At 40.5% G+C, this 22,097-nt stretch overlaps 1 protein-coding gene across 11 annotated transcripts in view; it reads right to left on the reverse strand.

Moving 5' to 3' along the window:
- Positions 1-16,761, reverse strand: part of ZNF451 (zinc finger protein 451) — a 46,691-nt gene extending 29,930 nt beyond the window's left edge. For 2 of the 11 annotated variants that reach the window (XR_005931975.1, XM_041122047.1), the window contains exons 1-7: positions 16,429-16,761; positions 15,542-15,625; positions 5,774-5,857; positions 4,414-4,539; positions 2,738-2,849; positions 1,972-2,122; positions 395-521 (exon numbers count right to left, since the gene is read on the reverse strand). Coding sequence is in view for 10 of the 11 variants with exons in the window: in XM_041122047.1 (XP_040977981.1) it covers positions 395-521; positions 1,972-2,122; positions 2,738-2,849; positions 4,414-4,539; positions 5,774-5,857; positions 15,542-15,622 (681 nt within the window). In the remaining variant the exon portion in view is untranslated. The other 9 variants (XM_041122043.1, XM_030003844.2, XM_030003837.2 and 6 more) reach the window with 9 other exon arrangements.
- Between the last annotated feature and the right edge of the window lie 5,336 nt (positions 16,762-22,097).

The following is a 22,097-nucleotide window of genomic DNA, read 5'->3' on the forward strand; positions in this document are numbered from 1 at the left end:
CTCTTTTTCCCCCATCTCCTTTCTGCTGCTTCTCTTTACCATCACTTTTTTCACCCTAACTTTTTGCATTTATCTTTCATAGTTTCGGAGACACAAAAAAACGAATACCTTTCAACAGCACCAATAGAGGGACAAGAGGTTCAAGACAGAACTACGGTTCTCTCGAAAGTGTGCTGGAAAGTACAACCTAATGGGCAGATCTAATGGCAGTACTGTCAGCGTATACCAGGTGTTTGAAACACAGCAGAATAAGAAAAGCTATCTTGAAGACTAAAAGAAGGCCAGGAAAAGAGGGTTAAAAGGAAAAAAAAAAAAAAAACCAGTGCATAATTATACATCCTGAAAACCCTCTGCTATGTTTAGTCAGGTGAGTTACTTATCCTTATGATCTTGCCTTAGATAGAAGATGATCACTGTACTGCTGAGACGTTGAAAAACTTCTGCAGCATATCACACAGGCAACAGCATTATTTGGGGGTCCATGTAATGTGACTGTTGGGTCACAAGGAGAATGATCAAACCTGGAGAGGGAAAAATAATTAACAAACTAGTTCCCTCAAAATAGTCAAAATGGGAAAATTTTTTTAAATTTTTAATGGGAAAAATTCTGTCTTTTGAAGGTGTTGGACAAAAACCTATCAAATCAACCTAAACTGTAAAAATCCTCACTTCCCCTATTATTAACCACATCAGTTGAAGTATCCTGTACAGAGGTGATGGTCCCTGCAGCCTACCTGTTATAATGACCACTTTGCAGAGAAATCATACTGGTTTTAAGAGCAAGAGAACTAACAAAGCCTCGATTTCCTACAGAGGGATTTTTAAAATGTATTTATTTTTACGTCCCCACACTACTTCTGGCTGGGATGGAATTAATTTTCTTCATAGCAGCTAGTACAGTGCCGTGTTTTGGATCGTTATGGATGCACAACTAACCATAATGATTTACGAACAACAGTGTTGACAGCACAGGGATGTTTTAGCTATTGCTGAGCAGTGCTTGCACAGCGTCAAGGTTACCTCTGTTTTTCAGACTGCCCCACCAGCAAGTAGGCTCTGGCGTAGGCAAGAGGCTGGGAGGGGACACAGCTGGGACAGCTGACCCCACCTGACCAAAGGGATATTCCATAGCGTATGATGCTGAGCTCAGCAATAAAAGCTGCATGAAGGAAGAGGAAGGGGGGATGTTTGGAGTGATGGCGTTTGTCTTCCAAAGTAACCGTTATGTGTGATAAAGCCCTGCCCACCAATGGGAATTCCTTATTTTGCTTTGCTTGGGTGCACCGCTTTTGCTTTACTTGTTAAACTGTTTTTACCTCAGCCCAGAGTTTTCTCACTTTTACCCTTCCCATTCTCTTCCCCATCCCACTGGGGTGAGCGAGTGAGCAGCTGTGAAGGGCTGAGCTGCGCACCGGGGTTAACCCACAACACTCCCCTCAGCTTCTCTCCTTACCACCTTCCCCATGACACATTCACTAGTTAAAAGGCAGTATATATGCTGGAAGTGACCCCAGACACAGTGAGTGTTGACTAGCAACAATCAGCTATAAACAGATGTCTGGCCTATAGCTCTTGGTCCTCTTCCCCTTCATTAGGGGCATTTTTTTAATTTTGCCATCAAGTTGTATACGTTAGCCTTTTGCTCTTTTTCAGGTTTGGATGAAAAAAATAACAGAAGTGGAGAACAGAAATCTTGTTTCTCAAAAAAACCAGATATTAAAAAATGCTCAACAAGAGCAAGAAATCAATTCTGAATGAAAAAAACCCAAACAAAAAAAAACAAAACCCCAAACCAGCCAACCAGGAAGTTCATCACATCATCTATATAAAATCTGTAACATATCAATCTGCTCTCCAAAGGGAATTTTGTCACTACAGGCAATTTAAAACAGACTTGACGCTGATGTCCGAAGTTCAAGCATATTCTTTCACTATTATTTCTTGCACTGAGCTCTTGCACTATGTCCTTACCTTTGAAGGTGACCTAGGAGAAGATGTCCATTATCAAACTCCCTGTTGCAATGCATCACAGGACAAGATATGGGACTGCTGTTGACTTGTGTCTGACCTGCCCTCTTATAAATACCCCTTTTTCCACTGTTAATGGTGCCTGGTTTGAGACCTGTGTTGTAAAACAAAGCACTTAACCAGAATCTGAATTATAGAGGCTTAATAAAAAACAAAATAACACACAAGCCCTAAAGCGTTTAAAAATCAAATTATATTGATTGTTAAAAGCAAGCTAACAATGCACTGTAACTCAATCCTACTAGAGTAAGTCTGCCCTTTCAGTTAAGAATCTGTCTCTTCAATCCCCAGTAGGATTACTTTTCAAACACTTTAACACCCTTCCTCCAGGCAGTATTTTAAAATGATTGAACTTTCTGAACTTATACTTACTTATGTAGACACTTTACTGAGCAACAGTTCAACAGTAATATTTTTCCTTCTAGCAACTTTGCTTATAAAAGTAGTTAACATTGCCTTAGTGGGTTTTAGACTTTGTATATTAAATTTTCTAAGCAGCAAAACATTAGAAGAATAGCTTTTATGGAAATGAGTGTGTAAGAACTTTGAAATGCCACACTCTAGCAAAGTTAATATTGTAAGATTTGGTTATGCATAAGAGGCACCTGCAAGCTCAATGTCAGTATTGCTCAATGCAATTACCACGTGTTCTATTCTGCAATACAGGACTTGGAAAATGCATCACTGAAACTTAGTTTCCTATTCTTACCTGGCATTTTTAACCACTGGTCCACACATAACCTTGCAGCTTCTGTGTCACTGTGTTCCCGAATAAATTCCAGCTCTTGCAACCCATGAGCATATTGGGAATCAACTTTCTCCTGAAGGGGAAAACATATCAGGCAAGGTGGCGATAAAATTTAAACAAAAAATAATTCAAGATTAAGTATGTATACCAAAACTTACATGCAGGTCTCCAAAAACCTAAGGAAAAAAAAAAACCCAAAACCACAAAAACCTAGGGGGCGGGGTGGAATCTTACAACTTGACTAACTTTTATATAATGCAATAAAGATGGAATGTAACAGCAATTAAAAAAAAAATTACAAAAATAGTACTAATTTTTGTGCCCTAAACAAAAGCTACAGCTTAGGTGAATTAATTTACTTTTACTGTACCTACTGAAGTTTCTGAAGCATGTAGATAACCAAGATGATTTTTGAGATTGTAAGATTATAAAAAGAAACAAATAATAATGAAATTAAAAAAAAAAAGGCAACACAAAATGGTTATTGAAACCAAAGAGTCAATTTCTTCCACTGTTGGGGGGGGGGGGGAAGGGAGGGGGGGGGAGAGGCAGGCAGTTTCACTTTGAAGAGTAATGTTAATTCTGCAGATTGCATTACCTGATGAGGAGTGAGGAGCCACCCAGCAGGAAAATATTCATCATTAACAAAAGGATTTTTTAACCTTCATTCTCAGACTACTTTAAATGCTACATAGCTATCTCTGACTCCACTTTACAGTTTAAAAACTATGTGGAGACATTAACAGATTGCCAAATTCTAAGTGGAGAAGACAGGAGAGGGATGTAGGCCTCTGTACTTCAAGGCTACCTTGGACTATATCTAGCAGCCTTTTACTCTGTTGTATTATGGTTGCATAGTCTATTGTAGACTGTAACAAGCTGTAACTATAGCACAATTATGTGACTTTAAAAGCCATTAACAGTATTCAGAAAATTAGACTGGAGAGTCAGCATGTTCCACAAATACTGGATTTGCATTTGTCTCTGTTGAATTTCATGAGGTTCTTCTAAGCCCACTCCTTCAGGCTGTCCAGGTCCTGCTGATAGTGGCCCTACCCTTAAGCCTACTGACTGTACCTCCCAGTTTGTAACAAAAATTTAAAATTCCATACCTTTCAAATGGCTGCACAATACAATTAATAGTATTCAACTTCAAAATTATGCCTTATACATAGAAAATTTTATCCCATTATAAAATACTACTTGATACGGAGATTTAATGTGGCAAACAGCTTCCCAAAAATCTCAGACAAAAGCAGGTAGATAACTAGGCTTGCTGTATGATAGTTTGTGATAACTGTTATTTTTCAATTATTTAACCAGAATAATTGATGCTAAGGTCCCTCTGCTATATATACAAACAAGAGAACAAGTTTTTGTCGTTGGCTTGCATGAAGTTAGGTTCCACCACCACACCCCCTCTCCCCCCCCGCCTTAGGAACTGCAATAAGACTAGCAAATTGATTAGTTAAAAGCCATATTGTGTTTCAAATGATGCCACAGAAGCAAAAATCGCTAGTTGCTAGTTCCAGGTCTAGCTCACCAATCTTTTTATTTACCTACTAGTGAAAACAAACACACTTGTGACTACAAGGCCTGTATTATGCAATTCTACTGAACCAAAATATGTCCAATACCTTAAAGGCTTTGTTTTTCTCTTCTTTTTGTTGTTTCTCTACTTCAACATGGCGTGCCAGACGATCCAAGGTTGATGCAACTCGTTCTTTCTGATAGTCAACGTGATCTTTACGCTTAGTATTGCTCTACAATTGGAAAGTTAAACTTTTATTTGGTAATTGTTAAGTAACAGGCACTAATACAGTGAAAAGTGATGCCCAAGCATCAGGACATAATTCAGTACAGATACTCCAATCTTAAGTTCCATGATCTACCTTGTTAGTTTTCTCTTCTTATTTACCAGCATCTGTAACTTCTGTTAAAAAAAAACCAAACAAACAAAACAACCCCCACCTCCCTACATATTCAAGGCAATTCAACATCAACATTAGCATTGCCAAAGCACTAGAAGGAACATGGATGATTGTGCTGGGTGCCCTAGAAGTCTCCAACAAATTAAAAATTATGTAAATTCTTCTAAGTAGGTAAACAAAATTCCTGAAGATTTCAAAGCCAACATGCAGCCCATCTGAAAAACTGAGAACTGATATCATTCTTGCTCTAAGACAACATTGCCCACTATCTTCAGAAAGGCAGATCATTAGCTTTTTCTAGCATAAGGGATAGGGTATACGCTGTAGTTTGCTCCTGTTACACAATCAGCTCTAGCAGTCATCATGGTGGAATGAGTCTGTGCATGTACAGAAGACCCACCTTTCCTTAAGAACTGGGTTTATTATACATATCCTCTACTGCAACACTGGAAAACAGAAGTCAAGCGATGGCCGCTGCTACCAAAACCAACTCTAGTAGAGTCAATCTCAGTCACTGTCCCTCTCAAAGGCTCCACAGAGTAGGCCCAATAAGCTTGGGGGGATACATGAATTGACCAGCCTGCTTCTGACATACATTCTTAGGAGGGATTATGAAGAATGAGGTTGAGTTAAGACCAGATCGTCATCAGAATAAGGTCCTCCAACCTATAAACTGCTCCTAAAAAGTTATTTTAGAAGGAAAAGGCCTGGGAGTAGTAGGCCAGATACGTCTGCAGGCTAGAGACTGGACATACTGAATTCTGAAGTCACTTGTAAAGTGACATTTTTCTTCGACATACTTGCTAAAACCACTGAAAGCCAAATAAAAGTTCCAAATCCATTTCAAGAAGGCAAAAAATGGCTCTGGAAAAAATGAAGTGTTGGCATTCTTGCCTTCCATTCAGCAGTAGGTAAAAATCAAAAGACTTTAATCTTGGTTTATTTATTTATTACTTGTTAAAAGCACCTCTAACAAGTTTTTTGTTAAGAGTAACTGATGGGAAAAAAATACAGCAGACTATTTTCTTCAACCGAGAAGTCCCAAAATACATTATAACATACTCACACAAATATAAGAACTGCTGTTAGGTTCTTCATCCTCACTGCTGACAAGATCAATGCATTCAAGTACAGGCCTTAAAGGTCCTTCCTGAAAAAAAAGTGTTAAACACACACACAAAAGCATTGAATTGTCTTCCTCAGAGATAAAATGTTGCATCCATTACAGCACATTGTCAGCATTAGCAATACCTGAAGGAGTATTTCACCAAGGTTTCAAGAGGGCGCAGTAATGAAATTCATGCATGGCAACTTTCCCACTTAACAGACTAATCCACAGAATTGGTAAAACAGGCAAATAAATAAGTATTCACAAATAATTAAAATATCAACTTAACGTATAGATATCAACTAGAAAAAAAATCAAATTAACAGTCTTAGCTTGCTTAATAACCTTATATTCTTCATCTTCTCAATCAACTCAGATCTACACTTTTAAAGATACGCAACTTGCACCATTAATTCAGTGGTAATAGGGTAGCAGACTGTTACCAAGAAAGGAATAGTCTTAGATTTCACTAAGCAATGCTAAATGTTTTTTCGTTGTTTTTCAGGGTTTGTTTTTGTTTTGTTTGTTTTTAAAAGACACAAATTAAATTCTAACTCCAAAAGCGTGTTAGGTTGACCCTGGCTACATGCCAGGTACCTACCAATCCGCTCTATCACTCCCCTCCTCAGCAGGACCGGGGTGGGAAAGAAAATAAGATGGAAGAAAACCTTGTAGGTCAAGATAAAGGCAGCTTAATAAAGCAAAAGCAAAGGCCGCATGCAGAAGCAAAGAAAAATCAAAAGATTTATTGTCTACTTCCCATCAGCAGGTGATGTCCAGCCACTTCCCAGGAAGGGCTTCAGTACACATAATGGTTCCTCCAGAACAGAAAGGTCGTTAATAACAAATGCCCCCCCTCCTTTCTCTTAGCTTTTATTGCTGATCAGACATCATATGGTACGGAATATCCCTTTGGTCAGTTTGGGTCAGCTGTCCTGGCTACGTCCCCTCCAAAGATCTTGCCCACAATAAGCCTGCTGGTGAGGGGGGAAATGTTGGAGAGACAGCCTTGATGCTGTGCGAGCACTGCTCAGCAGTAGTCAGAACACTGGTGTGCTACCTTCTAGCTACCAATACAAAGCACAGCACTATGAGGGCTGCTGTGGGGAAAATTAACTTCATTTCAGCCAGACCCGATACAAAAAGAAATTAAACTCCTTAGGCATGTCAAACATTAAGAAAGTAGGAAACAGTTTCATACACATTTAAGCCCTGAAGGCTACTCCTTTCTGAGCAGGTACTCCATAAGCAGGTTACAAGTGCCTTCTCTGTATTGGAATCACAATGAGGGGGAGGTAATTTTATTTTAAAAGAAAATACATTTTACCCATTCACACCACATACTCAAAAGCACAAAGACACACATCCAAATGTCTGTCCAGCATTCAGTTGCAAAGATGTGCATCCAGGAAGCCTGGTCAGGACTCCATGCAGCGATATGGAGGACAAAGGACCCTGGCTATCAACAAGTACTTCAGTTTTCTCTGTTCTTCCTAGCTTGGCAGCCATGTGCTCCTTTTGCATATTTCTGATCTTTTGTCTCTCTCCATAATGCCCCTCCTCTGTGAGTCACTAAAGGTTATTGATTGTTTTTGTCTCCACCTCAGGATGTCTTAAGGCTCTAGCCCTGTTCTTTGTCTTCTGCAATCATTTTAATGGTTTAAGCCTTGGCTTTAATTTGTGTGAATGCTGTCCCTTGCTTTCCTGATATGAGTGTCTTCAGAAACTTCTTGTAGATGGTCTGTGACTTCAATGACCTGCAAGTCCAGGTAGTATCAACACCAGTTGATTTACACGCCTTCCTATGCCTCCTTTCTTTCATTCCATCTGGTGCTTCCACACATGCATGTCTGTGTGTGTGTGTGTGCGCACATGTGTGCGCATTCCCATTCACTCTCCATTCATACAAATTTTCACATTTCTGCTACAAGCTTCTGGCAGATAGCAGAATGTTGGCACAAACATGAAAAAGCAAATGGAGAAGAAAAATTAAAATCAGCAACCCAAACTAAGCACATAGGTCATAAGTTTTTTAAAGAAGATGTACAAAATAACATCTGGAGCTTCATCCACACCACCGCGACAAGAGCCTTCAGTTTTTAAAGGCAAAAAAAGAAGCACTATGTCCACATAATCTGATGCCATGCAAAAAACCCCCCCATATCATGCTACAACATTATCACATGCCAACTAAATAATCAGTATAATGAACATGAAACAGGATGAGTAAGTCTACACCAAACAAAAATATTTGTAGTGACCCTACCTTACATCCATGGTCCAATGTGTACCCATCTTCAGCTAGGGGCAAAGTTAACTAAAGTCTCCACATACCATGAAAAGATTCCCATCCAAATTCTGAAAGTTATTATTTAACCGCAAACCAAAACCAAAGAAAGTTTTTTGGTAGCAACGGGGGTGGTGGTTGGTTTTTTTTTAAAGTCTGTATATGCAATGCCATCTACATCATATGACCAACTTTTTGATTAAACTGCAGTATTAGCCATTTGTCTGGTAATATTGCTGGCTAACACCACAGAGCTGTTATATACTCCAAAGGTATTGTTTATTTGTTAGAAAGTTAAGTTTTCCAGGCAGAAGAAGGATTTATGATAGTCAGCAGACTTGACTTCTTGAACAGATGCAGTACTGTTATCTACCACCTCTGCCGTATATTTGCCAGTGTCCTCAAGATCTTGACAACCAACACACTAGGGCAGGCTAGGAAGATTTATTGCCTCATGAGAAGTAGCAGAGAGAACAAGAGCATGCAATTCCCTCTGCTGTCCTTACTGCATCTCATTCTTTACATTCTTCCACCTTTCAAGGCTGTAAAGCTGTTCAGCTGGCCAGGCATAAACGGTCCTCATTGCCTCACTGGGGAGGAAGTGGGATGAGATCTTGGACAGATGACAAAAACTTGTATAAATCCAGCTGCAGGCCTCAAATTACCCCAAAAGTGTGCTTAACTTTATTAAATAAATAAAGAGAATGTGGTTTTATAAATAAAATCTAAAAAAAAAAAAAAAAAAATCCTTGACAGATTTGCTTTTGTAGAAACTGACCACCTCTATAAACTTACAAGAAATTAAATCTTTATTGAACAACAGGTGTTAGCAAGTAACAGTTCAAAGACACACTCAGACCACCTCACTGTCCAATCAGTTCAATAATGTGTTTTGAAATGTTCAATTGATCCTAACAGCTGTAGCTTCTTCAAATGCAGAGATATTCCTTATTTCTGTTTACTTACTCCCTGGGTTCAGCAACTAATTAAAAGTTAGGAAATTGACAGCTGAAAAGCAGAGTAACTTGTTTTCAAGCCTAGGAAGTTCTAGTGACCAGAACAGTAAATTCAATTTAACAGAAGTAATATTACAATTGTTTAAATGTTGTTTGCATACATGAAACATTCTTTTTTCCTTCCAAATTCAGTGCCTCCTACTACATGATTTTTGTGTACTACTTTTTGAAAACAAATGCACTATATATAATTCTTTAAAATGACTCCTCAAAGACATAGACCCTTATTTTCCACAAAAATAAAATGGGGGAAAAAAAAGAAAAGACAAACCACCACACCAGCTGCCTATAAACACTCCTGAATAATAATGCAAGTCCCAAACATAGCATTTATTTAGGCGAGTTTGTGTTTAATTTATTGGTAGTTTAACCTTTAGATGAAGATTAAAAAAAAATACTGAAGTTAAGAGTGTAAGAACTACAATCCTGGGTCTGATCAAGAACTCATCTGTGCTACAAAAGATTATTTTGAGAAAGTATAAGAACTGGGGAAAACCGTATAAACCTACCCCAAGTATATCTACTCAGGAACCGCTTAAGTCAGTATGTGAGAAACCGTGATTGAAAGTAAATGTCACAACACTGGTTTAGATCCATCCCAGCGGAGTGCCATTACACAGAAAATACTCCAAATACTACTTCTTTAGAAACAGTCACTTCAGTGTGGGCTCATCCTGCCAAAAGGTGTTCATACCAAAATGAAAGTGGAAGTTCAAAGCCTGTTTATTCAGTGGCCCAGGATAGACATCATCCTCATGGAAGGAGACTGAGTCTAGGACTAGTCTCCCCTTTAAATGTTCACAGAGACCTTCTGAGAATTTCATGCAAGCCATAGCTTCAGATGGATTTCCTATATTTTTAATCTTGATTGGAGAAGTGGTGCCAGGTGAAACATCATTTTTCCAGCAAGAGAGAGCAGGTATTGCAAGCAAACATTCCCAATTAGTACTCCAGTACCACACGGAGGGAAAGTTCTCACCAGTGGGAATTTAGCTTTTGCTCTGTTGGCTCACCTCTGCAGAAGGGCGAGCCCCAAATTGAAAGTTAAGAGAAGTTTAATTACTTCATTTTTTTCTAACTGGTTAAACTAAACAGTAACATAATGCAAAGATAGTGCCAACCCCGAGGATTCCATAACTGTAGGAGAGTTAAGAAGCTGAGGATCAATTAGGTTCATCCAACTCTTTGGATCTCCCCACAAGATGACCACTACCAGCTAAAAAGTATCTTGGCACACAAGAGCCTGAGATTACAGAAGAACCAACATGGACAAGCGCTCAACCAACAGCTGAAAGCTGTGGCCTCTCTAGCTGACTATACTGGCATACTTGGCATCATCAATGCCAAGCCATCAATGCTCAGTACTAGGATATGCTCAGTCTTCACATCTTTATAAGATCCTTCACATTCAAAAAAACCCGAACAAAACACCCCCATGCTCTACTTCTCAATTACTTCCCTAAACAATCTTCAAAAGCCACTCTTCTCACCGACCAACAGCCATGACACTGAGCAATAAACCAATGGCTAAATCACAGCTATTTTGGTTACTAGAAGAATTTCTAGGTTTTAATTGATACAAAATTATCTTTTGAATCTCTAGACAGCTGTGGTGTCTCTGCTGTTATTCACAGCTTTGGTTGAAAGCATTAGCATTGAACCAACAAAACTGGCATTTCACTATGCTATGCAAAATACTAATTGTAACAGTTAATATAATCAAATCTGTTTAATCGGTGGCTGGTAAAGATGGAGCCTGTTGTGGTTTAACCCCAGCCAGCAACTAAGCACCACGCAGCCGCTCACTCCCTCCCCCCCCACCCAGTGGGATGGGGGAGAAAATCGGGAAAAAAGAAGCAAAACCCACGGGTTGAGATAAGAACAGTTTAATAGAACAGAAAAGAAGAAACTAATAATGATAATGATAACACTAATAAAATGACAACAGCAATAATAAAAGGATTGGAATGTACAAATGATGCACAGTGCAATTGCTCACCACCTGCTGACCGACACCCAGTTAGTCCCCAAGCGGCGATCCCCTGCCCCCACTCCCCCCAGTTTATATATTGGGCATGATGTCACATGGTATGGAATACCCCGTTGGCCAGTTTGGGTCAGCTGCCCTGGCTCTGTCCTGTGCCAACTTCTTGTGCCCCTCCAGCTTTCTCGCTGGCTGGGCTTGAGAAGCTGAAAAATCCTTGACTTGAGCCTAAACACTACTTAGCAACAACTGAAAACATCAGTGTTATCAACATTCTTGACATACTGAACTCAAAACATAGCACCATACCAGCTACTAGGAAGACAGTTAACTCTATCCCAGCTGAAACCAGGACAGAGCCTCATATTAATCTCCAAGGACAGTTTCTTCTCAAGGAGTTCTGTGAAACTCATTTTTACTGCCTCCAAAAGTTTTCTCACAAAGTCCTAAACTGTGGTCTCACTTTCTTCCCCTCCCTCATTTCAATCAATCTTTGGGTAACTAAGCCTAGCTAACAGACACCTAGTCTACTGATGTATCACGTAAGGTTTTTTGTTTGTTCAGTTTTTAAGCTTTATGTGCATTCAGACCAAATAGTCATTTACTTAAAAAGCACAAGTAAATTTCTGCATAATTATACACACACTAGCATACAGAAAGTATGAAACTAGCTTTCAATATATGTGACCACAGACTTAATATATCTTTGACAAAATAATTATGCGAGCATAATTGTGTATACATATGTAAACACACTAATTATCATAGAACAAGCTTACACTAAAATAAATTTAAAAAACGACACAAGATACACACTATTTGTGCTCTAAATCTTTGTCCCAGCAGATTTCCAGCTTTAAGACTGCTGAGTAACTGACCAACATTGTGAACCAACATGCACTTAGAAAGTTTTGATTTCTGTAACCTACCAAATACAAAAATCCAAGTCCTTGGCTGACCTGGGTTGGGAGCAAAAATAAAAGTCCTGCTTCAGAGATGCTTCATAACACCTCTACAGTTTTATTCTGTTCCTGCTGTGATGCAGCTGAAAGCCAGAGACACAAATACTAGAGTCTACATCTAATATTTAACACCCCAGGGGGAAAGGAAACAAAACATTAAATGGTAACTATCATGTTTCAGCAAATCACTTGATTTTGGTATATCCCAGAGCCAAGTGTTCTTCAGATATAATTTTTATTGGAAAACAACAATTAGAAGCAAACCCAAAAACTTTGAGTTCCTACAGAGGTCTTAAGGAACAGGTAAAGAACTGCAATTGGTTTTTAATGAATTATTTTTTCTAATATCATCAGTTCCAAAAATAGGCCAGAAGTCCTCTTCAGGTTTGGAATAAAAACAAACATTCATTTACAAGAAAGTAAGTGGCTGCTCCAACTCTTTCAGGACAGAAAGAAGCTGTACCTTTTGTTATGAAGTGCCCCCAAAACATTGTAAAAAGGAAAAGCTGCAAAGTATATGAAGTATGTTTGGTTTTCCTGGATTTCAAATTGAATCAACTTAGAGCTCACTATTGAATAAGTCAGGGCCTATGGAAGTATGTTTTCCTTTGAATTCAGACATTTGAAATAAAAATCACCAATAGTGGAAAAAAACCTGGCATAAACGTAACATTGCATCAGAAAATTAAAGTAATTTTTTAAATACATATATCTTCAATTTTCCAGTTGAGTTTTATTTTGGATACATAATCCTTATATGTACTTAACAAATGTTTACAGAAAATAAACACAAAACACCCTCCTTAACAGTGTTTACCATTATAACAGAACAGAGGAGTCAGGAGGTATTTAAACACTTTATAAAACTATATATTATTTTGAGGTCCCACACAGAGTAACAACAGTAAGAAAAGCCCTTGCCTAGGAAAGCCACCAACTTTATCAGGGATAACTTGTATTTTTTAAAAGAGCAGCATAATGATGAGCCTCATCTTTAAAGAAATTAGTCAGAAAATAAAAAAAATGAGTGGATCAATACCACTAAAAAAAAAAAACCCCAACCCCCCAAAAAACAATCAGGAGTCCAGTGGTTTCAGTGCAGGCTGTGGCAACTTGAATAATCTGCCTACTTATAGACCCCATTAAACCTGTGAATCTCTTCACTCTTGCCTTATCTTTCCCAAGGAAACAGAATGGGAGCCAGGCCATCCTACCCTAAGAAATTAAGCCATCAGGAATAATGGCTTGCATTGTAGATTAAATTGTATTTTTCTGCTGGTGTGCAAAACTTAGGACTTTAATGATTTTAAGTGGACAAAATACATAACTCAGATTTAAAAGGTGGGAATTTATGGAAGAACAGTTCTAAGTTTCCTGAATGAGGGTGAATCTGTGACTTTAAAAAGCTCAAAAACTCTGGCAGCAGCAGAGATTGCTTTCGGTCCATCAAATGAGGACTCTTTGTCATAGTCCTACAGTAAGAATTCAAACACCCTAAAATGAGTGACTGAAATAGAAAAAAAAAACAACAAAACCACCCCAAAACAAATAAAAAAACCCACACCAAAAAACCACCCAACTTTCAAGAAAAAAAAGAAAAGAAAACAAAACACAAACCCACAGAGATCACATGGCCTACAACTATTTGTTTTCCACCAAAATGAGCACAGGTCAAGATATCCAAGTGTCTTCTCTAATTCAATTTATACAGTACCACCTGGGTGCACTGGGTCCTCAGGCCATGCAGTAAAATAGTACTCGGATGATCCAAGTAGCATGCATACAAAACATTCATGAAGTCTATACGCTTCTAGTCATACACATTATTATATGGAAACAATGATCTAAAGCTAGCCAAATAGTTTAGAAATCCTTCTGCAAAGTCCAAGTTCACCCTCACTCAGAGGAGCAAATTGGAGATCCTAGGACGCATTGCTGACATTAGGTGATGGCCAGGGTCACACACCTTTCCCCTTGTATTCATCAATGACAACAGTAAGCTCCTCACCCCAAAATACCAATTCTGCACAAACAAGCCTAAGTGCAGTCATCTTCCCATCTATAGCAGCCTCCCTCAGAAGCCATCATCACTAGGATCACAAAGGCTCCACATTATCCACAAGTGAAACCAAGGAAAAAAAAGGTAGCAGAAGCGTTGATTTTAATAAGTCTCTTTTCTTTCAATTACTGCTCCTGGTGCTCCAGCAGCCCTTCAACCATTACACATTCAAAGCTATACTAGCCATCACTGGGATCACAAAGGCTCTGTATTATCCACAAGTGAAACCAAGCTAGAAAAAGGTAGCAGAAGCATTGATTTTAATAAGTCTCTCTTCTTTCAATTACTGCTCCTGGTGCTCCAGCAGCCCTTCAATCATTACACATTCAAAGCTATACTAACTTCCTCATTCTTTGCCTAATGCTTCAAGAAAACGAAGCTTACACAATCATGCTACACATGAATGCTTGTGTGTGTGTATATAACGAATTTTGAACTCAGTAGTCAATTTTGACCAAATCAACTAAAAGACCAAGAAGTGTCAGAGATAATCAACTACTTATAATTTTTGAAAAAATATACACGTCCCTCATACTTGACCACCTAAATACCCCTGCAGAAAAAGTCTGTACGTTGAACGTAGGCTTTAATCAAACACCATATAAAATAGAGGGGAAAAAAAAAAATCTAGTTATTGTTCAGCATTAAAAATAAGACAAATCCATAGGAAACCATCCATTATTAGTCCTGGCATCAATTAACCACTTGATCTTATGTGCATGACTTGTTCCTTAGGTAAAATCATCTTTCTGTTCTTACATGTATCCAGCACCACTTCACTGATGACTGATTGAGGCCAGAACACAGGCAGCACAAAAAACATTCTGCTTTTCTTGGATATGCAACAGATCTAAGTTTCCTAAAGTTACATTCACATAAGCCACGTCAGCATTAGACTATGTGTTGTACTGTAGCTATTATACAGTGCTTCACAATTTGAGAGGACTGTTTAAGGCCTCTAACCCATTATTTCTGTCCTCTTCTTCTAAACAAAGTATAGTGGTTTTGACATTGTTTTGCAGAGTGAGGAGTGCTTTATTCCATTAACTTCAGTGCAACTATTCATGAAGCAAAATGCTATGCAATATGATTACCAGAAATGTCATCTACAGTGACCTCCTTGATCACTGTAATCCCCCACTCACCTGCTGGGATACTCAAGTCTATATTCTCTCTATAGCATCAATCGACATCTTATACCCTTCCAAAGAAAGGGCACATAAACCTTTAAGATAAACTTGTTATCTGCCATAAAGATTCACAAATTAAATTATCTTTAAATCCAAAAGTAATGCGTTCCATCAAAATATGATCAAGATCATCAACACAGTACACAAAGACCCCCTCCTATTTTACTGAGCTACCGAAAGCACATTTACTACAAGCAACAGTGTGTTTCCAGTACAAGATCTACTTACTCCAACGAACTCAATCTCATCTTCGCTTTCGGAAGTTGGTGATTTACTCTTGCGAATGTTGACAGAGCTATGAGACTCCATTATCTAAAGAGAAACAAACCAAAACATGCTTCATCGTTTTATTTTGTAAGTTTTCCTTAACTATAGGATTTTCTGTTTTATGCCTACTTTGGCTTTACAGCCTACCTGCACTCAACAAGCCTCTCCATGTCATTCACTGACAGTTATCAGTAATACCACAAAAAGCGATAACAATTTTGACTCGAACCACGCTACTGTATTTTTCCAAATATGCAAAACGTGGCCTAATCTACAAAGCATCCCAGCACCTATTTTCGTCCAGCAGCCATAGCTATAGCGTACCGCCAGAGTTCATTACCGTGCTCAAGTCTGAAAACCCCAGCAAGAAAGAGACGGGAGCTCTAGCCTAACGGCGCCGCACCACCGCCAGAACACAGAGGACGGTTTAGTGACACACGCGGGGCGAGTTCAGGCCTAATTAGCAGCTACGGGTGCTTTTGGCCGCTTTAGGACCACCCCAGAGCCAGCAGGCTGAGCTTCTGGCTTCAAAACCAGCGCCGTCCTGCCTAGCGGAAGATCTCCGTGAGCAGCGCGGAACCGCAGCGCGGAACCGCAGCCCGCCCGGGCGCGGCCCCGGCGGCGCGGCCCCGGCGGGCGGCTTTGCTGACTCACGTTTCTTCACCCGCACGGACACCCCAGCCCCGCGACGCCCCGCCGCCAGGCCGCCCCGCCGCCACAGCCGGGGTGGGCGGCGGGTGAGGAAGCGGCGGCTTCGCCGGGCGCCCGCTCCTCGCCCGGCCCCCCCGCGGGGGTCGGGTTGCTAAGCGACGGCTCCGCGCCCCTCGCAACGCCCCGGCCCCGCTCACCCCGCCGCCGCCGCCAGCACCCGAGGGCACACCAACGCCCCGACCCAGCGCGCCTCCGCTTCCTCTTCAACCCGGGGGCGGTGGGGAGGGAAGGGGGGGGGCGGGAGCGCGGCACGGCTTGCCGGGATTTGTAGTTGCCGCCTGCTTCGCCTCGCTCCCCCTCCTCTTCCCCATGGCAGGTGCGGGCGCTAGGGCGACAACGCCATGGCGCAGCCCGCCACCCCCCCACCCCCACCCCTCGCGGCGGCGTTTCGGGGCTCTTTCCCTCAATAACTTCCTGCCTCCCCCCTTCCGCCTTCAGTTGGGTTGCGTAGAGTTCCTGCTCAAAGGCGGAAAACGCACACCCCGCTTCCGGGGGAGGAGGAGGGTGGCGGCCATTGGGGCTGACAGGGGAGGGGGAGGGAAGGCGGGAAAATAGCCTCTCCCTGAGGCGGGCGCGCGGGCCCGGCCCTTAGCGCCGCGCTGAGGCGGCGGGGCGGCCGCGGCGGGGTAGCCGCTGCCCCCGCGTCGCCGTGCGTTTTCAGCCTGCCAATTTTCAGTCCACCTCACCGTCTGCCTATCTGTCCCGGGCATCAACAGCTTGGGTGTGAGAATCTTGTGGGAGACGGTGCCAAGGGCCTCAGTGAAGTCCAGATACACAATGTCTGTTGCTCTCCCCTCATCTACCAGGCCAATCACTTTATCATATAAGTTTGTCAAGGTGGTCAAGCATGACTTCCCCTTGGTAACGCCGTACGGATGACTCCTGATGATTTTCTTCTCACTAAACTGCCTGGAAACGGTTTCCAGGACTAGCTGCCCCATCACTATCCCAGGGATCAGGGTGAGGCTGACCGGCCTGTAGTTCCATGCGTCTTCCTTCTTGCCCTTCTTGAAGATGGAGGTGACGTTTGCTTTCCTCCAGACTTCTGGCGCCTCTCTTAGTCAACCATGATCAATCAAAGATTATTGAGAGTGGCCTCGCAATGATAACCTGCCAGCTCCCTCAGCACTCATGGGTGCATCCCATGCATAGGGTCTGTGGACTTATGTATGTCCAGTTTGCTCAAGTATCCCCTGACCTGATCCTCTTCCACCAAGAGTACGTCCTCCTCACTCCAGCCTTTCCCCCTGGTCTCTGGGAGTCCTGAAGGCCAGTCTTGCTAGTAAAGACTGAGGCAAAGAAGGCATTCAGGAACTCACCTGTGTCACCAGGCCACCCGTCTCATTTAACAATGGGCCCACATTTTCCCTAGTCTTCCTTTTGTTACCTCTGTACTTACAGAAGCCATTCTTGTTGTCTTTGACATCCCCGGCTAGATCCAATTCCAGCGGGGCTTCAGCTTTCCTAACTTCATCCCTATATGCTTAACAGGGTTTCTGTATTCCTGCCACGTTACCCATCCTTGCTTCCACCCTTTGTATGCTTCCTTTATGTGTGTGAGCTTGACTAGGAGCTCCTTGTTCATCTACACATTTTTTGGCATTTTTGCCTGACTTCCTATTGGCTGGGATGAACTGCCCTTGAGCTCGGATGAGGTGATCCTTGAATATTAGCCGGCTTTCTTGGGTCCCTCTTCCCTCCAGGGCCTTATCCCATGGGACTCTTCCAAGCAGATCTTTGAAGAGGTCAAAGTTCACTCTCATGAAGTCCAGGGCTGTGAGCTTGTTTACACTCGTCTCTTCCCTCAGGATCCTGAGCTCCACCATCTCGTGGGCACTGCAGCCAAGGCTGCCTTTGGGCTTCACACTTCCAACAAGCCCATCACTGGTATGAGGTCCAGCAGAGCACTGCTCTTCATTGCTCCTTGCCGGCTCCTTCATGACTTGGAAGAGGAAGTTATCAGTGCACTCCAGGAACCTCCTGGATTGCTTATGCCCTGCTGTGTTGTCCCTCAAGCAAATACCTGGGTGGTTGAAGTCCTATGAGGAGCAGGGCTTGCAAATGTGAGGCTGCTCCTATCTGTCTACCTCATCTGCTTGTTCTTCCTGGTCAGGCAGCCTATAGCAGACACCCACTACGATGTCACTTTTACTTGTCCTTTCTTTAATCCTCCCCCATAAACTCTCATTCAGTTCCTCATCCATCCCCAGGCAGAGCTCCGTGCACTCCAACTGCTCGTTCACATAAAGGGCAACTTGCCCTCCTTGTTTTCCTAGCCTGTCCTTCCTAAAGGGCCGGTCTCCCTTCATGGAAATGCTCCAGTCATGGGTGCCATCCCACCACATCCCAAAAAGATCATAGCCCTTCAACCGCACACAGACTAAATTATAATGTTTTTTCCCCATACTGCATGCATTAGTATACAGGCACTTTAGATAGGCACCCCAGCATGTTGACTGCCTAGGAAGGGACTGGGGTGGGATTTCTCCATCATGGTGCCTGGTAGGCATTTCCTTGCTTTACATGCAAGTGCTGGAGGTGACCCCGCTTAACCCCATCTTGTTGATTTTGTGTTCCATTCCTGTCACATCACCCCATGCCCTTTGCTCTTTGACCATGTCCATCCCTCCCTCACAGGGCTGCTGGTTACTCCCTCCCTCTCCATTCTTAGTTTAAAGCCCTCCTTATGCAGTCAGCCATCCTACTGGCAAAAATAGCTTTGCCCTGCTTAGTGAGGTGGATCTTATCTCTCAGGCAGACGGTGATCTGCAAGCAGGGTCCCATGGTTATACAACTTAAAACCTTGTCACCAACACCAGCTCTGCAACCAGTTATTGACTTGTCCTGTTAGTGCCCTTCTCCTCATTTCCCCACACTGGCAGGATTGAGGGAACATCACTTGGGCCCCCATGCCCATGATTCTTGCTATTTATCTGCTACTGCTCTTTTGCTTCATCATATAGTTGCTTTGAGCCACCCAAAGTAAAAGTTGGTATGAATCATTGTTACTCAATGCATTGGCTTTGAATAAGCTGAACAGTGTAAATGTCACCTTTGAGTTGTGCATCTATATAAAAGAGCTGCTAGTATGCAAACAAAGCACTTCACTGGTATGTGCTTATCAAATACACAGGAGAGAAAGGATTCAGGGTTGCATGTTGAAGTTTGATGTTATGGGAGCTTTGTGAACAGACATTTATCAGCAATAACATATCATGTGGTATTTAATGTGAGCATTAATTTAGTGCACTTATTTTTCATGTAAACAGAGTTACTATTACTAATGTTAGTTTTAAGCCTCCTTCCATATATGAATGAAAAAATAGCTTTATGATAGAAGGTAGACATATTGAGATGCTGAAAGGAAAAAAAAAAAAAAAAATCACACAACAGCCGAAATACTTTTTCCATGTATTTCCTGGATTTGATGCGTAAACTCATAAGTATCCCCTTCTGTAAGATGTGATTCTTGGGTTTTTGTTTTCTACTGTTTGAATGCTAATTAAAACATACTAGTTAAAAAATTTGTACAACTTAATCACTATTGTTGGACTGTATAAACAACACTGATTTGAGCAGTTTTATTTCGTTATTAAAATAATGGAAACCTGACTACCACTTGGAAAATTGAAGTCATTGTTGCTGCCTAAACTTTCATATTTTGCATTTATAACTTGAATTTGCTAATAGAACATTGATAGCAGCCATTCTGTTTGTAGCTTGCATTTGCACTTAATTACTTTTAATTCTTGAGAATAGATGAGGTGCAATAGGAACAAGTTACTAGAACAGCAAGGTGGCATTATTTTTCCAAACTCTGATAGCCTATGAAACTGACACTCATTTGAATATGAATTTGTCAGCAGTAATTCATGCAAATGTTTACTCTTGCAAACATCCCATCCAAACATCCTCCTCCTATTTAAACAATACAGTTAAGGAAAAGAAATAGTAAGGGAATTGCCATGCAATCATGTCAGCATTTCCAATATGCTAACAAAACTCTGAATTCCAAAATTTGTGTATTTCAGCTAATTCCTGGGAAAGCACAGGCTTCCCACTTTGCGTCAGCTTAGGAAAGTTCTTATGCAGAGTTTGTTTCATAGAGAAGAGAAAAGATGTAGCCTGTTGGACTTCTTGGCTGGTGGGCCACCTGCAAGGCACATTCACAGTATAACTCGGTAAAAGAGTAAGCAATTTTTTTAAACACAGGCAGTAGATTGCCACAGGTAGGAGCAGACAAACCTAGGAGAGCAGGAGGTACTCATGGTCTGCTCTTCATGAACTAAGATCTCCAAGTCCAAACCTCCAGACGAAGTCTGGGTATCACATAGGATGTGGAAGCTGTTTGTGAGCGGACTGTCTTTTTTGTAAACTCAGTAATGCTCTCTAGCAACATATTCATTATGTGGCCTTAATTATTTTCTTTTATAGAATTTAAACATATTTCAACATCCTTTATTAGCTGTCTTCTGTTAATAATTTCTTTTCTTTCCTTAGTGCCCTTGCTTTTTAAATTTTTGTTCTATGCCTGCTTTTATCCCGTTTGCTGTCTTTATTTTTCAATTATTTCTTCTCTTTCCTTGGTGCTGTCTCTTTTTAAAATTTCTTGTCTATGTCTGTGTTTTAGTTCACTGTTGGTATTTTGTACTTCTTTTCTCTCTTTTCTCTCTTAATCCCTTGGCTTGTATAGTTTTCTAGTTTTATCTTGTTTGCTGTCTTTATTTTTTAATCAATTTTTCTTGTTTTTCCTTAGTGCCATCACTTCTTAAAATTTCTTTCTACATCTCCATTTTAGTTTTCCATCATTTCTTTTTGTTTTGTTCAGTTTATTTCCCTAATCCCCATCACTTTTTAAATTGGATAGATTTATCCCAGTTCGTTTCGCTGTATTTTCTTTTAAATATTTCTTGTGTTTCCTTAGTGCCATCACGTCTAAAATTTTCTTTCTAAGTCTCCATTTTAATTTGCTGTTGCTACTTTTTAATTTTTTCCTTATTTCCTTAATCCTCATTGCTTTTAAAATTTTCTATCTACTTTCACTGTCCTTATTTTTTAATTATTTCTTGTCTTTTCTTTTTGTCCTTGCATTTTAAATTTTCTTTCTGCATCTCTGTTTTAGTTCACTGTCCCTATATTTTAATTTTTCCCTTTATTTCCTTAACCCCCCTCACTTTTTAAAGGTTCTTTCTATACCTACTTTTATTCCATTTACTGTTTTCTTAAAATTATTTCTGGTCTTTCCTTAGTACCCTTGGTTAAATTTTCTTTCTATGTTTCCATTTTAGTTTCCCACTGCTATTTAATTTTTTCCTTATTTGCGTAACCCTATGTGCTTCTGAAGTTTTCTGTCTAGTTTTATTCCATCCACTGTCTTTATTTTTTAATTATTCCTTGTCTTTATTAATGCCTTTGCTTTAAAAATTTTTGTTCTACATCTCTGTTTTAGTTCGCTGTCCCTATTTTTTCTCTTTATTTCCCTAATCCCCCTCACTTTTTAAATTGCTTCTTTTATCTTGTTCCCTGTCTTTATCTCACTGTCTTTGTTTTTAAATATCTTGTCTTTCCTTAGTGCCATCACTTTTTAAATGTTCTTCCTACATTGCTGTTTCAGTTCGCTGTCACTATTTCTTAATTTCTCCTTATTTCCTTAATCACCATTGCTTTCAAAATTTTCTACTTTTATCACATTTGCTGTCTTTATTTTTCAGTTATTTTTTCTTGTTTTTCCTTAGTGCCTTCACTTTTTAAATTTTTTTCTATGTCTTCATTTTAGTTCAATGTCGCTATTAATTTTTTCCTTATT

This window comes from Aquila chrysaetos, chromosome 2, assembly GCF_900496995.4.
Source record: "Aquila chrysaetos chrysaetos chromosome 2, bAquChr1.4, whole genome shotgun sequence".
NCBI classification, from domain to species: domain Eukaryota; kingdom Metazoa; phylum Chordata; class Aves; order Accipitriformes; family Accipitridae; genus Aquila; species Aquila chrysaetos.